Source organism: Podarcis pityusensis (genome assembly GCF_964106645.2).
Source record: "Podarcis pityusensis genome assembly, chromosome: 14".
Lineage (NCBI taxonomy): Eukaryota > Metazoa > Chordata > Lepidosauria > Squamata > Lacertidae > Podarcis > Podarcis pityusensis.
In genome coordinates, this window is record NC_138039.1 from 9,221,260 (window position 1) to 9,236,725 (window position 15,466).

A 15,466-nucleotide genomic window follows, 5' to 3' on the forward strand; every position below is an offset into this window, starting at 1 on the left:
CCCTTGGCGGCGGTGGCAGCGCCTCCTCCCTCCCTCCTCCTGGTTTCTCCCCGCCCTGCCTAGAGGAGGCAGGGGGCTGGGCTTTGTTGGTGCCAGCAGCAGCAGCGCTTGAGCGGCCGCCATTTTAAGCAGCCCCTCTCTGGAGCCCTTTTGCATGCCGCTCATTGTCCTTCCACTGCTGCCGCCACCAGTCCCTGCTGTTCGCAAGACACAGGTAAGCAGCCACCGGGGCTCCCAGGGCTCTTGCATTATTTTCCCCCCCAAAATATAGTCCGCCCCTCCACAAGGTCTGAGGGACAGTGGACCGGCCCCCTGCTGAAAAAGTTTGCTAACCCCTGTCCTAACCTATTCTCTCCTGTGGCTTAGTGCCCCCACTCTGGGTGGCCAGAAGGAGCTACTGCTGCTCCTCTGGAGTCAGCTGACCCGAGGAACCACGCTGGGTCCAACACCTGCACCTATATATCTGCTGCTTCTGGAATGCCTCTTCCTCCTGATCTGGGGATGAGGAAGAAATTTGGCATTTTGATTCACCCTTTCATGAGAACCTAGCTAATTCTTGCCCTCCCCAAAGCGACGCACAAACTCAATCAGCAGCCATTCGAGATCTGCACCATGAACGAAGGCAGCAAAGCTGCCAGGATCAGCCCCAAACAGAGACAACCACATCAGATCAGCCTCCTACCTCCTCTCCCCACCTGGCCTTGGAAATGTTTGCCTTTCTCAGGCACAACTCTGAGCTCTGAGTACAACTTTCTCGCACTCCTCCAATTCCATCCCGCGTGCCAAAAAAAGGATACAGGTTTCTATGTTTGCTCCCACGATGTAGCCGGTTACGTCAAAGTTGATGCGGATGAATTTGCCCTGTCGGTGATAAGAGAAGACGGCTTTTGATACCTGCTAGCACAACCTGAGAATTATAGGCTTCCCCAGGCTAACTTAACCAGAATGGAATTGGGATGGGGTTAGCTTGAAGGGATTCTGCACAGAGATATACAGTGGTACCTTTGGTTGTGAACGGGATCCGTTCCGGAGGCCCGTTTGCAACCTGAAAAGAACACAACCCACAGCGGCGCCTCTGTGCACATGCGGTTTGTGATTCACCGCTTCTGTGCATGCGTGTGACGTCATTTTGCGCTTCTGCGCATGTGCGAGCGGCAAAACCTGGAAGTAACCCTTTCTGGTACTTCCGGGTCGCCGCGGGATGCAATCTGAAAAAACATAACATGAAGCAAACGTAACATGAGGTATGACTGTAGTTCCAAAACCATTTTTGGACACATGGGCAGATCTGAATTTTTGAGGGCCACCCCCTCTGGTCACTCCGCTTGCCCTCTCATAGATCAGCTCCCCCAGCTGCCCAGATAGAACGTGTGCGCATGCAGAGTTCGGTTTTCCCCGAGGGATCTGCGTAAAAGTTGGAAGTGAGCCTCAAAAAGACCATAGAGCTGAAAGAGGAAGTGGGAAAGAACATCATTCTTCTGATTCCTCCTTCAGCTCTATGTACTTTCCGAGCGAGAAATGGGTAACTCTCACCACCTCATGACCAAGAGGGCAGTGAAGGGGGTCCCCTGGTTTCGTGGGTACCAGACGAAGACCTTAAGGGGGCCATTGCACTGGGGGGCACACTGGTAACCCCTCGCGTGGCTGATGAGAATTGTGATTGCAGCTGTTTTTCCGGATTCAAGCAGGGATCTCCAGCTCCAATTGTGCTTATTTTCCAGAGACGGTCCCAGTTTTACAGAAGCCATCCCAATTTCTGATTTGAGACAGGAACGTCCAGCTTTTACTTAGGACATCCCTACTTTCATTGGATAAATGCTGGAGGGTATGGGACAATGGATATGCTTTAAAGCACTGTGTCATTGAGATCCATACACCTTGTAGCTTAGTTTCCCGGAGGCAAATGAATGCACTGGGCCCAGTGCATTCTTGTTGGCACCCCATAGCTCATAGTCAAGTCCCACTTGGTCTATACATTTAAAGCAGTATTATATCACTTCCAACTTACGAATCGGGAAGAGTTGTCGTTCTTCACGGTTTTGGCATTCCCGAAAGCTTCGAGGATGGGGTTTGCCTGCAGCAGCTGTTTCTCCAGCTCACCCTAAAACGGATTCAAACACCATTATCCTCAGAAAGAAGACAAGTCTCTCCACCGTAAACAATCACACACAAGAGGCATACAGAGGCTTCGGCCCAGGCAGGTCCAGCCTTGATTCCCTCCCCTGCAGATAATCTCTTTTTTAAAAAAATGCATGTATATTGTAATGCATGCCGCGCAGGGCTTTCTTTTGCTATGGGCACCCCAGTCAGGATTCTACTACAACACACACAGCGTAAAGAGGTGGGAACCACAGCACTGGGTATTTTATACCAGTCTAGCCCTCCATACTTTGCTGGACTACAATTCCCATCATCCCTGGCTATTGGGGCTGATGGGAGTTGGAGTCCAAGAACATCTGGGGAGGCCATGAGTGTCCCATCACCCGTGCTTTGCACATTCCAGTCTACAAGCATTTTGGAGATTATCTCTGCAAGGGATGCGAATGAGAAGCCTGAAGCAGCCTGCAGTAAAAGGCTGAGCTCTCTGTTTCTTCCTGCTCCTTGTTTAGCCCGGCGCTGTCCACCGAGTCTCCTTTGGATGGGCAAGGCAGCTGGTTGCTGCAGATGAAATCCTTTCTTCAGATAGCCACAACGGAGGGCAACACAACTCTTTTCACTGTGTGTCCAATGCTCCATCAAAGGCTGGCCGTGATGTTTCTGGAATGGCCTGCTAAGAACTCTTCCCTTCCCCTCAAACCCCGGACCTAGAGTGTTGAAGCATTTACTCAGCAAGGGGACAATGCTGTATATTAGGCAAGGGAAAGAAATGGCCAAAAAATAAAAACCTGAAAGGTAATGCAGCACAAAGCAGATTACGCCGCATCTATTAATCATGTTAAATGCAGGGCTTTTGAAAAGGTTGAATATGACAATGCATTATTTTGGGTTTTTTAAAAATATCCAGATTCCCCAACCCCTGTGCAAATGCATGCATGCAGTTACACACGGATGATGATGATGATGAACACACACACACACAAGCCATGCAATGTATCCAGGCAAACGCTAATTAAGCAAATTCTGAAAGCAATGACAACAGGCCAGTTAACGGATTTAGGTCAAAGAAAGAGGAAGGCGGAATATCGGAGGCGAATCCACAAGAGGCATACTTTGCTTTGGGCTTCTAAACGGTCTCCTCCACTCATCACCTGTGGTGATTATGAATCAGCTCCAGGTGACTAGATAGCAAAATTTCCGTGAACTGGAAGAGAACGGTTTCCTTTTTTTCCTTTCAAGCTGTCAATATGGGCGAATAACTACGTTTCATTTCTTCGCCACTAGGCCAGTTGTTTGGGGAGGAGTGGACAGAGGGAAAAGTAACATCTGTAGACTTAGCTGCCAAGCTATGCTGTGCAGAACAGCTGTTCAATTGGCACTTCGCTTCTGGAGTTTTAGTCAAGTCATTCTCTGTCAAGAGCTGAAGGAATACTGGATCATTTCTGAAACCAGAACTGAACTTTCAAAATTACTGATGGACAAGGAGCCCCACATGTGAGGTTTCCATTGTCCTTGGGGGGGTGCTTTGTGAAAGCACCAATCAAAAAGGCCTCTGAAACCTTGGAGATCAGAACTAGGGTTGTGTCCACACCATACATTTAAAGCACACACATTTCCCCAAAAAGAATTCAGGGAACTGTAGTTTGTTGAGGATGCAAAGGGCTACCATTGCCAGAACCCTTAACAGACTACCATTCTCAGGGTTCTTTTGCAGGGGAGGGAATACACTTCAAATGTGCCCTAAATGTATGGTTTGTACACAAGCTAGAGGTCTCTGCCATGTCTCACTCAGCTGCTCTTTCCCGCATAACTGGCGCCTATCGCTGCTGCAAAACTGCCAAGTCTGTATTAAATAAATTCCCAAAGTTTAAAGCTTAATTCTTTTGCATGGCGATTGTTACAACCTGGCCACTTTGAAGGCATGCGGAAGGAGGTTTGTTGCAGGTGTAGCACAGGGCAGGCAGCAAGCAATGTCAAAAAACGAACAGCGTGCAAGCAGACCGGGATGATGTCAATCAACTACCACACTGTGATCCTTGGGGAGAGTAAGGCACTCTTTCAAAAGCGGTCCAGTTTGAAGTGCATCACCACTCGGGGCTGCTTCCTCTCGAAACAACGCTTCTGGCCACAAGTTTGCTCTTCCGAGATGTGTTGGAAAGAGGAAACGATTCCAGTGTGCAAAACCGAGCAGTGCTACTGGGAAAAGCTACTCTCGTGGCCTCAGTTCTCATGAAGACTGTGATTCTGGGAGCAAGACCAGCTGAAACCCAGACCGCTAACTCTGACGATGGTGTGTTTGAGATCAGGGCATTGGGAAAACATACACATGAACACTATTGTTGCCCTGAGCCATGAGGGATCTTGTCACATCGAACCATTGGGTGATTTCTTCTAGAAGGTGGAGTGCAAAAACACCATGCAGATCTACACTCCGTGCCTTTGTATACACACACACACACACACACCAAATAATCCAGGTTACTCACGTAAGCAAAAGATGGACCTTGCTGCAGTCAGATAACACGGCATAAAACAGTTGTCAGTATCATTCCCGTCACATCCCGAAATACTTTTCTTTAAAAAAGGTGTTTCCACCTGAATTCACAATCCACAGTGGCAGGTGTTTATATGTATGTATGCATGTATATTATATATGCAAACAGACACACAACACACCTCCTCAAGGAAAATAAAGGCAGAAGGACCAACCTGTGGATCTGCACTGGTACGTTTAGATATGACCTAGATCCAAACAAATAAATGTTTTGCTCGGGGGCAGGGAGGAAATATAGGTGGTAGATTAGTCTTAAATTGAGCTCTCCACTTTTTCACATCAACCTGCCATTTTTCTTTTAAGCCCTCGTGAAAATTCATCAGAATCTGAGTGCGGATTTCTTCTAACAGGTGCATTAAAAAAAAAAAATCACTTCTGCCAAATGCAACATATGCTGGGATCTTACTGTCACCAATATTGGCATATATTGCATGTTTTACGTTTATGGAATGCATTGCTGCACACAGGAGCTGGCTAGGGAGCCACACTGCAAAAATTTGGGGAAGTGCAGATTTTGGAAGGCACCTGGTTCGCATCTTGTTTCGGAAAGGGAAGATTGGGCAGGTCCATGTTAAAATACGCAAGCTGAATTGAATTTCTACGCTGTCCCTAACTCCCAACTCCCATCTCCCCTGACCATTGGCCATATTGGCTGGGGGCTGATGGGAGATGGAGTCCCACATCATCCAGAGAGCCACAGGTCACCCCGCAGGCCTGATGGAAGGAAAGGATCCAGCCCTGTCTCACCCATAAGCTTTAAAGATGGAGAGGGGACTTCCACATTTCCCCAGCATCAGCAGCTCCCCAGAGGAGGAGCCGCATATGGAAAGCTATGCGCTCTTCTCCTGCCTGCCTGCGCTTAAGGAGGGGATGTCAAACAAATAGCCCTTTTTCCATAAACACACAGGGGTTGTGACATAACTGCATCCTCTCAGTAATATGTCAGCAATTTGGCAACGAAAGGGATGCAGAAAATGGCCTGAGCTGCAAAGCAGCCGGCCTGGTCCAGGTACCATCATTCGCTAAAGACTATCCCAGTGCTCCCCTAGGAGACATTCGCATTGTTTTTGTTTGTCGAGACAGAACAGGCTGCTCCAGAAAATCCTTACCGTGATGCTGGTGTCCTTCTTGCCCTTGTGAGAGGAGGCCACGACAGCCAGATACTGAATGACTTTCTTGGTGTTTTCCGTTTTGCCGGCACCAGATTCCCCTCTAAGGAGGAAAGGAGAGGAGAGAGGGAAGGTAGAATTGCATTTCTCTCCCACCACTCAACAATCAGGGAAAGGGAAAAGGTAAAGGACCCCTGGACAGTTAAGTCCAGTCAGAGGTGACTATGGGGTTGCGGCGCTCATCTCGCTTTCAGGCCGAGGGAGCTGGTGTTTGTCCACAGACAGCTTGCCGGATCATGTGGCCAGCAGGACTAAACCGCTTCTGGAGCAACAGAACACCGTGACAGAAACCAGAGTGCACGGAAACACCGTTTACCTTCCCACCACGGCGGTACCTATTTATCTACTTGCACTGGTGTGCTTTTGAACTGCTAGGTTGGCAGGAGCTGGGACAGAGCAACAGGAGCTCACCACATCACGGGGATTTGAACTGCTGACCTTCTGATCGGCAAGCCCAAGAGGCTCAGTGGTTTAGACCACAGCGCCACAAGCTGAGTGTTATTCTGCTTCCACTAGGGGAGAGGGAAGGAGGGAGGGAGGGAGAGACAGACCCAGCCAAGACGAAGCCCATTCATTCTGATGTCTGCTGGCCCCCAGAGAATGACCACTCCCCATATTAAATGGGGGGCACCCTTTGTGTGGTCACATGCAGCCCCCTGGACCCTTTGCGGCACTATTAGCACAGGCTTGGCTTCGCCTTCCCCAGGTGGGATACCTGGAGGTCTCCGCCTACCTCAGCCAGTTGCCCAATCCCACCTGGGGAGGCGTTGCCACGGTGATCAGACCAGGTAGGGGGAGGGACCACCTGCCCACACAATAGGGGGAGGATCTTACCTGGGAATCGTCAGTTGGCTCCAAAGCTTCTCCCACCCTACCCACGCTCAGTTAAGACTTATTTGCAGGTTAACCTTTTCTCCACAGGTACGTGGGCGCTGCTACGTCAAGGTCGCGGTTGAAGGGCCGGAAAGGAATTCTCCTGCATTGGCAGGTTTGCCTTTACCGTAGCAAAACGTCACAACTTTGGCAGTATCAGGCCTTGGGTGGAATCCTTAGTGTATCTTCCCTAAATGGGGGAGGGCGTTCAGTGGTGACCCACGCCCCCCTCCTCTTTGCGGTGGCAATACCAGGGTTCCCTTTAAAAGGGTTGTTTGAGGGGAGGCTTTGGCCGTGCGCCTAGAGGTTGTCATTGCTCTCCCCTGCGACAGCGGCGTAATGGGGACAGGCTGGCTCTGCTTGAACATATGTTCAGCCCATCCCCCCCCCCATAACCCTGATGTTCCCCAGATCGCCGGTGGGGGACTGGGAGGGATAAACGCCCACTGCCTGAGCCAAGGTCTACCCACATCTGAAACATAATAAAGTTGTGGCCAATTTTAATCCCATAGCACGTTGTCTTGAGTCTTTATTCCACACGGGGGCCGCCCAGGGTTTGGGGGACTCCGCCTGTCCATGCAAATGCTAGATTAAACACACATACTTAATTTTATTATATTTACTGTACTCAGTGGAGTCAACCATTACTTTAGGTTGTTCATATTTATGAGTTTGCAAGATGAGAAGGGCTGTTTAGGGCAGCCCTGTTTAGGGAAGCTTTTAATGTTTAATAGACGATTGTATTTTAATATTTTGTTGGAAGCCGCCCAGAGAGGCTGAGGAAACCCAGCCAGATGGGCAGGGTATAAATAAATTATTATTATTATTATTATTATTATTATTATTATTATTATCATCATCAACCCTGCTGATCTCCATTTTATCCTCTCAGCAACCCTGCAAGGTAGGTTAGACTGTGAGACAGTAGCTGCCCCAGAGTCACCCAGTGGACTTTGTGGCTAAGCAAGGATTTGAACCCTTTTCTCCCAGGACCTAGTTTAGCACTCTAACCACTATTCCACACTGGCTTTCATACTGCTTGCCACTTATCCAATATTAAACTGAGAGAAGTAAGGAGTCCTAAAGGGCTGGAGAGCTTTTTGCCTTGGTTCCAAGTTCCTTCAGTCTTGAATGCACATCTTTTAAAATATTGGGGGAAGGATGTGGAAACAACACGAAGACATAGATAGCTATCGCAGGAGTGGATAACCAAGCCTTAAAGCTTACTCATTTGTCTGGGATGTCGTCCAGGGGTTTGGAAATATGCACAGCTGGGTGCTTGGGCTTACAAATGTTATTTCACATTATCTCTAACCTGGCCCTCAGTCCCTGCCTGGCCCTTGATTCTCTCCCTAGGGCTACATACTCTTCACCGGCCCTGCTCTGCACCTTCCTTAAATGTTTTTGCCTGACTGGAATGTGCCCTTCGACTCTGAAAATGTCTCTCGCTTGCCTGGACGGAGGACCGAGGGGACAGGGTGTATAGAAAGTAGCCAACTGTACAAAGGCAACATTTACATTTGTTGCTCTCCTTCAGGGGTAGGCAACCTAAGGCCCATGGGCCCACGGGGGTCATTTAACCGGCCCACGAGCCACTTCCGAACCAAGCCACCCGCTCAGTGAGTCCCCACGCGCTGCGCTAAACTGGCGCAGCACGGCACAGAGACTCGCTTCCGCGGCACCGGAAATTGCATCTGCGCAGATACCGGAAATCACACAGATCTCCACTGAAGTGAACCAGCCCAGGCGAGGCAAACCTTGCCAACCCCTGAGTCTCCTTGCTCCTGCCTCAGACCCCGCCCACCACTGCCATGTGGTCCCCAGAAGCTTTCACAGAAGGGTTCATGGCCCTCAGTCTGGAAAAAAGTTCCCCGTTCCCATCGGAACAGTAACTAAAAGCAGGGACAAGATGGTTGCATCCAGGAGAACGGTCCCCAATTAATTTGCCTCCCCAACATCCTCTTGTATTCCTGAAGACACAAACACATCAAGGAAGCAAGTACTGCTAAGGGAACTGATGCATTTTCTTTTTTTCTTTTTTTAAAGGAAGGACATTTGCAGAGGAGTTAAGAGTGAATCTGCCTGAGGTTCCTTTGATCTTGGAGCTGTTCCACCAACTTCGCTCTGCTCAATTCCTTTTCCTAATTAGGAGGTGCCTCTTCTCAAACGCCGGCCCACAGATAAATGTCCATGCGACAGCCTCACATGCGCACCCGAGAGGAGGAAGGTAGGAGGGTGCTTGGCATTGGCACCAAGCCTTAAGAAGGCTAGACGCTGTTTCTTCCTAGGGTGCTGTTCCGTGGGGGAAGCCACGACAGTTTTAAAGTGCTGCAAGACTACTTTAAGGGCAGTTTGTTAAGGGTGCCGTAAGTTGTCAGGAGACCCTTCACAAAGCTACAATTCCCAGAGCTCCTAGGGAAGGAGGGCTGACAGTTAAACCACTGTGGGAATTGTAGCTGTGTAGCAAACTACAGTCCCTAGTAGGAAAGCTGTGACTTCTAAATATATGGTATGTTGCTTAAAAGAAACGCAGGTGGTGCTGTGGGTTAAACCACAGAGCCTAGGACTTGCCGATCAGAAGGTAGGCAGTTTGAATCCCCGCGACGGGGTGAGCTCCCATTGCTCGGTCCCTGCTCCTGCCAACCTAGCAGTTCGAAAGCACGTCAAAGTCCAAGTAGATAAATAGGTACCACTCTGGCAGGAAGGTAAACAGCGTTTCCATGCGCTGCTCTGGTTCGCCAGAAGCGGCTTAAGTCATGCTGGCCACATGACCCAGAAGCTGTACACCGGCTCCCTCAGCCAATAAAGCGAGATGAGCGCCGCAACCGCAGAGTCGGCCACGACTGGACCTAACGGTCAGGGGTCCCTTTACCTTTATGTTGCTTAACTGGTGCCTGGCTACAGCATCCCCATTCCTCTCAAACAAACTAAGGAAAATCCCCACAACACTAAACAGGTTCACACAGACCATGCTTAAAGGAAGGAGAAGTAGGTAAACTGTCCCTGACCCCATCCCCACTAATTCCCCTGGCACACCACCCATTATTCCACCACGCAGCACAAAACCTCCCGATAAAAACCTGGCAAGCCAAAGGCTTATACAGTGGAAGCTCGGGTCGCGAACGTGATCCGTGCGGGAGGCACATTCGCAACCTGCAGCATCCGGAATCCTCAGCGCCATGTCTGCGCACATGCGGGTTGCGATTTGGTGCTTCTGCGCATGCACAAAGTGTGACTTAGTGTTTGTGTGCATGCGCGAGCACCAAATCCCGGAAGTAACCTGTTCCGGGTTCGGCGCGATGCACAACCCGAAAACGCACAACCTGAAGCTTCTGTAACCCGAGGTATGACTGTACTGCCTAGAAGACTTCTACAAAAATAACAAAGCCATATCAACACATCGACGAAGAATTGATGCTTTTGAATTCTGGTGCTGGAGGAGACTCTTGAGAGTCCCATGGACTGCAAGAAGATCAAACCTATCCATTCTGAAGGAAATCAGCCCTGAGTGCTCACTGGAAGGACAGATCCTGAAGCTGAGACTCCAATACCTTGGCCACCTCATGAGAAGAGAAGACTCCCTGGAAAAGACCCTGATGTTGGGAAAGATGGAGGGCACAAGGAGAAGGGGATGGCAGAGAACGAGATGGTTGGACAGTGTTCTCGAAGCTACCAGTATGAGTTTGACAAACTGCAGGAGGCAGTGGAAGACAGGAGTGCCTGCCGTGCTCTGGTCCATGGGGTCATGAAGAGTCGGACACAACTAAACAACAACAACATCAACACAAAGAGATACAAGACAAACTAGGGGCACCCAAATGCCCTGGCTAACACACCACCAACTGGTGCCTGGCTGTCGCTGGTAATGAGACCAGAAGGACCATTGGTCAGATCCAGCAAGGCAATGCTCTTGTGATCTTAAGGGAGGACTTGTGAGCTCTCTGTCCAGGCCCCTCTGAAGCAAACAGCTCCGGGGCAGGATAAACTCTGCCTAAGGACCCAGCCTCTTTCTTCAAATGGATTCTTTGGGGGGGATGATGAACCCTGATCTCGCACAGTTCCAAGTCTGCCTGCAGCTTCACATGGGGCCCGAAGCTGAAATATGTGCATGTTTTATTGATAAAAATTAAGTGTTCTGGGAACGGCTCCAGACTAAACATGCCAGTTTGAAGACATTTGCGTAAAAGGCTTTCACATAAATCTGCTTTACATCCTTGCTTTTGGGAAGACCAAAAGCGTGCTTAAAAAAAAAATACATTAACTTCACTTATTATACTTTAGCCATCCTTCCTCTTCCACTGAATTTCCTTTGCCCGAGGGCAGGAACGGTTTGCCGGAGACCCTATTTTTCCCTCCCCCAGTTTTGAAATCAGAAATCTGCTAGGCAGACTGCCGCATCACAGCAAGGATCCCCTTGTTGGATCCCCCTGAAAGGGCCCATCTAATCCAGTATCCTGTTTCTCAAGGGGGGGGGAGGACAACAACTAGATACCTCTAGCAAAACCAACAAGCATGGCATGAGAGCATGTATTTTAATATTCTGCTGGAAGCCACCCAGAGTGGCCGGGGAAACTCAGCCAGATGGGCAGGGTATAAATAATAAATTTATTTGTTGTTGTTGTTGTTGTTGTTGTTGTTGTTGTTGTTGTTGCCAGCCAAGCAACTGCTGCTCAGATATAAACTGCCTTTAAACATGGAGGCTCCACAGCCAATCGCTTACAGACTGCTGCTATTTCCGAGTGACGTTATGGCCTATTCAAATTGCACAATCATGGTTGACAAGCCAACATTCCCACTCCCCCCCCCCAACCCAGACTTTTTGCAGTAAGGAAAGTGATGCAGAAAATGTGTGGAATGAGGCTTACTTTGCACAGTGCCCTCCAGCCTCCCAGCAAACAAATCAAGGTGAATGCTTAGCAAACAGGTAACCTGGAAGAGGCTGGTATCTTAAAATCTCCATGCGGCTGCCAATAATATTTAAATATTGCATCATTAATGTTACAGTTCTGTGCCTTCGCCCAGACTTTGCATGAAAAAGATCTCCAGGCTGATTCTCAGCATCTGCATTGAAAGGGACAGGTAGAAGTTGATGCTACCGGAGAGCTGGGGAGATCTGCTGCCCATCAGTCGGCAGTACAGGACTCAACGGACAACTAACTTGCTCTAAAGCAACTTCCTCCATTCCTAAGTAAATTGACCGAAGTGTTCTGTGAGCCCAAAGTAGCCACTTGCTAGAGAGGTTGGCCACTGCCCCTCTGAGTGAATCAGTACTCTGGCCTATCCAAAAACACACCCAGACTCAGCGCTTCTTTTCTGAGGGGTACACATACCCCTAAACATTTTGTGAATCTTTGTCCATTTACTGTATTTATTTTTCCCAATTTGAACTATAAAACAGGGATTTTCTTGAGTACAGTGGTACCTCAGGTTACATACGCTTCAGGTTACATATGCTTCAGGTTACATACGCTTCAGGTTACAGACTCCGCTAACCCAGAAATAGTACCTCGGGTTAAGAACTTTGCTTCAGGATGAGAACAGAAATCAGGCTCCGGCGGCGTGGTGGCAGCGGGAGGCCCCATTAGCTAAAGTGGTGCTTCAGGTTAAGAACAGTTTCAGGTTAAGTACGGACCTCCAGAACGAATTAAGTACTTAACCTGAGGTACCACTGTACCTCTAAACATTTTTTTCTAGAAAAAAAAGCACTGCCCAGACTGCAGACTCACAGAGAAAACGCTCCTTTGAAAGCGGATATTTCCTTTAAAACAAAAACATTAAAACAACCTACTACTACTACTGAATCTACTTTTAGCTGCAAGAGTGAGGAGGTGGAGGTGCCTCCCATTTTAGTTCCCAAACATCAAAGCGCCTTGGAGTTTGGAGCAGCGGGCGCTGAGCATTTCTGGCAAGCTATACCTGGAGCTTGTGGTCAACTGCTTGGCAGCAAAGGGTTTGCTATCCAACATGTAATAAAATCTTTCCTTGCTCACTGATATTGCCCCAGACGGCAGCATCACCCCACACACCTCCCGTTCACAGTCCATTAAAACGGAAAGTAAACACAGGGCACGGGTGAATCTGTCAATTCTGGCTTCTCAATTTTTCAGTCTTAAATTCAATTCTCCACATTTCCACATCAGCTTGCATTTTTAAAATAAAGTCACCATGAAAATTCATCAGAGTCTTAGTGGGATTTTCTCCTAATATCTTCCTATAGACATAAAAACGCAATGCTGTCATCAGGCAGCCTCCCCTGGAGGATGTGTAGTGCCACATCAGTCTTGGATTAGCATGAAGTCAGAGCACAGCCCCTGTTGGAGGATTTGTAATGTAGTTCCCAGAGTTTTTTAACAGTCAATCCCTCTCCCCACAGAACTCTGGGAATTGTAGCTCAGTGATGGGGAACAGGGGTCTCCTGACAACTCTCAGCACCCTGAAAAAACTACAGCTCCCAGAACCTTTTGGGAGAAGCCACAGCTGCCTAAAGTAAGGTTACCAGACGTCCCCGTTTCCTGGGGACAGTCCCCGGATTTACAAATCAGTCCCCTGACAAAATCCATCTATTTAGGAGGAAGTTGAAACGTGTCCCCGGATTGATTGAAAAAAATCTGGTAACCGTAGTCTAAAGTAGCCTGGTACTTTGAACGTATAGGGCAAATACACACACTGCACACATATTTTGCAGAGGGCCTTCTCGGTAGTGGCACCCGCCCTGTGGAACGCCCTCCCACCAGATGTCAAAGAGAAAAATAACTACCAGACTTTTAGAAGACGTCTGAAAGCAGCCCTGTTTAGGGAAGCTTTTAATGTTTAATAGGTTATTGTATGTTAGTGTTTTATTGGAAGCCGCCCAGAGTGGCTGGGGAAACCCAGCCAGATGGGCGGGGTATAAATAATAAATTATTATTATTATTATTATTATTATTATTATTATTATTATTATATCATCATCCATCCAGGCAAGCAGGGGGCAATATCACCGTTCAACGACAAATTCCAGCCAGGGGAAAAGTATTCAAGGATGGCGAGAAGTGCCTGGGAGCGGTTGTAGCCAGGGGAGCATCCTGATGGCGAGTCAGAGAAGATGGAAGAACAACATTTAGTAACTGACCGCAGTTCCCCACCTCTGTTTTAGTGCCATCAGAGTGCCCAGTGCCACACACTTAGCAGCTATGCAAAAAAAGGAAGCAATTTTTCAAAAGCATGGGGGGGGGAATTAACAAGCTCCCACAAAATGGAGCTTACAAGCTTAAAATGGGAAAGACAACAAAGGGAGGTGAGTTGGGTAGACAGACAGCTCAGGGCGCCTTTAAAAACAATTCCAAACCTATAGGTTTTGGTCCAGAACATGCTATTCAGTCTAAGAGCTACACATATGTCAACTGATAATATTGGTTGTACTCTCTGCAAGTGAAAATGTGAGCAGAAATCGAAAGGTGTGCATGATCAAACTGGTTCTACTTACGTGCAAAGAATGGACTGGTCTTCTCGATCTGTAGATAAAGAGAAAACAGGTATTAAGTCTGGGATATTCAAGAGTATGGTGAGTTATTTGGGCTTGGTGTATAGAGTACCTACCATTTCATATAGAAACGAGATCTGAGTCACAGGAATGCAGCAATCTTCAAAAGAGTTTATTAAACATCTACTAGCAACGTCATACTGGGCATTGCTTAGGAATTCAAAGGAACTTTTTTAAAATGTGCATTTTTGAAAAGTTCAGCCCACCATCTTCATTCAAAATGGCATCCCACTGTATCCAAGCAGAGGCCAAATCCTGCTCCTTGATCTCAAGAGCCACCGCACCAAACTTGACCGCAATGTCTTAAGAGGTGCCAAAATGCATAGCAAGCAAACACCTTTCCAAAATATACCACTGCTTATTTGTTACACAGAAGCAGAAAGAAAGCCATTTTGGCCAAACCATGCCCACGTGCCCTATATGCAACATCACATATGATGTGTGGTGCAGGTAAAGAGAAGGCTGGGCTAAAGGGATTTACAGGTACACCGATGGTTTCTGGCACTTTAAAAAACCTCCCTGCGCTGCGCTTTGTAAGCAACAATCAACTGAGTGCCCATGATGTCATTGTGGCATCTGGTGATTAGCATGTGGGCAGCCACGCCCACCTGTCAAACTTGGCCCAGGGGGGACGGATGGGAGAGATAAGGATTCCGATCCAATCCCCCACCCCTGTGCTAAGTGGAGATGCCAAGAGCGGAACTGAATACCTTCTAGCACCCATTGGGACTGTTAGGGCAAAAAGCAGGGAGGTCAACAGTAGGTGGCACCAGAGAGCCCACGACAAGCAGAGCCATCTGATTCTAGTTCTGTTCCCATCTTCCTCTCTGCTGAGTTCTACAAGTGGCAACACTGAGACTAAAGAGGAAGAGGAGGAAGCTGAGAAGCAGGGGCACTCCTGGACCAGTTGGAAGTCGGGTGGCAGGCAAGAGGGAGCTTTTGGTAGGTGACACATTTGTCCTAATGCACCAGCCATCATGGGCAAAGCCAGTGACCTAGCACGGAGTTTCTGCTTCTCATGACTTCTGAGCATCCGGACAAGTCTCTGTATCACTTGCCAATCTTGTGCATCAGGGGATCAGCATAAAACCAGAGGCGCCACAATGCACGCACAATACTTTTATTTTTATCACACTCCCTAGGTTAGCAACAATGGACATCTTGGTTTTTGTCCTCTGGGATGACACTGAAGACAAAAGGTTAAAGATTCAAGTTGTTTCTATTTCAAAAATAGAAACGGTCAAGTTCCCA

At 48.3% G+C, this 15,466-nt stretch overlaps 1 protein-coding gene across 2 annotated transcripts in view; it reads right to left on the reverse strand.

Annotated features, from left to right (window-relative positions):
• Nucleotides 1-15,466, reverse strand: part of MYH11 (myosin heavy chain 11) — an 86,888-nt gene that overhangs the window by 50,705 nt on the left and 20,717 nt on the right. Inside the window, exons 4-8 of one of the 2 annotated variants that reach the window (XM_080980923.1) lie at nucleotides 14,159-14,186; nucleotides 5,761-5,863; nucleotides 4,584-4,604; nucleotides 2,009-2,101; nucleotides 798-861 (exon numbers count right to left, since the gene is read on the reverse strand). In XM_080980923.1, coding sequence (XP_080837049.1) covers nucleotides 798-861; nucleotides 2,009-2,101; nucleotides 4,584-4,604; nucleotides 5,761-5,863; nucleotides 14,159-14,186 — 309 coding nt within the window. The remainder of the gene's footprint in view (nucleotides 1-797; nucleotides 862-2,008; nucleotides 2,102-4,583; nucleotides 4,605-5,760; nucleotides 5,864-14,158; nucleotides 14,187-15,466) is intronic. The other variant, XM_080980924.1, reaches the window with a different exon arrangement.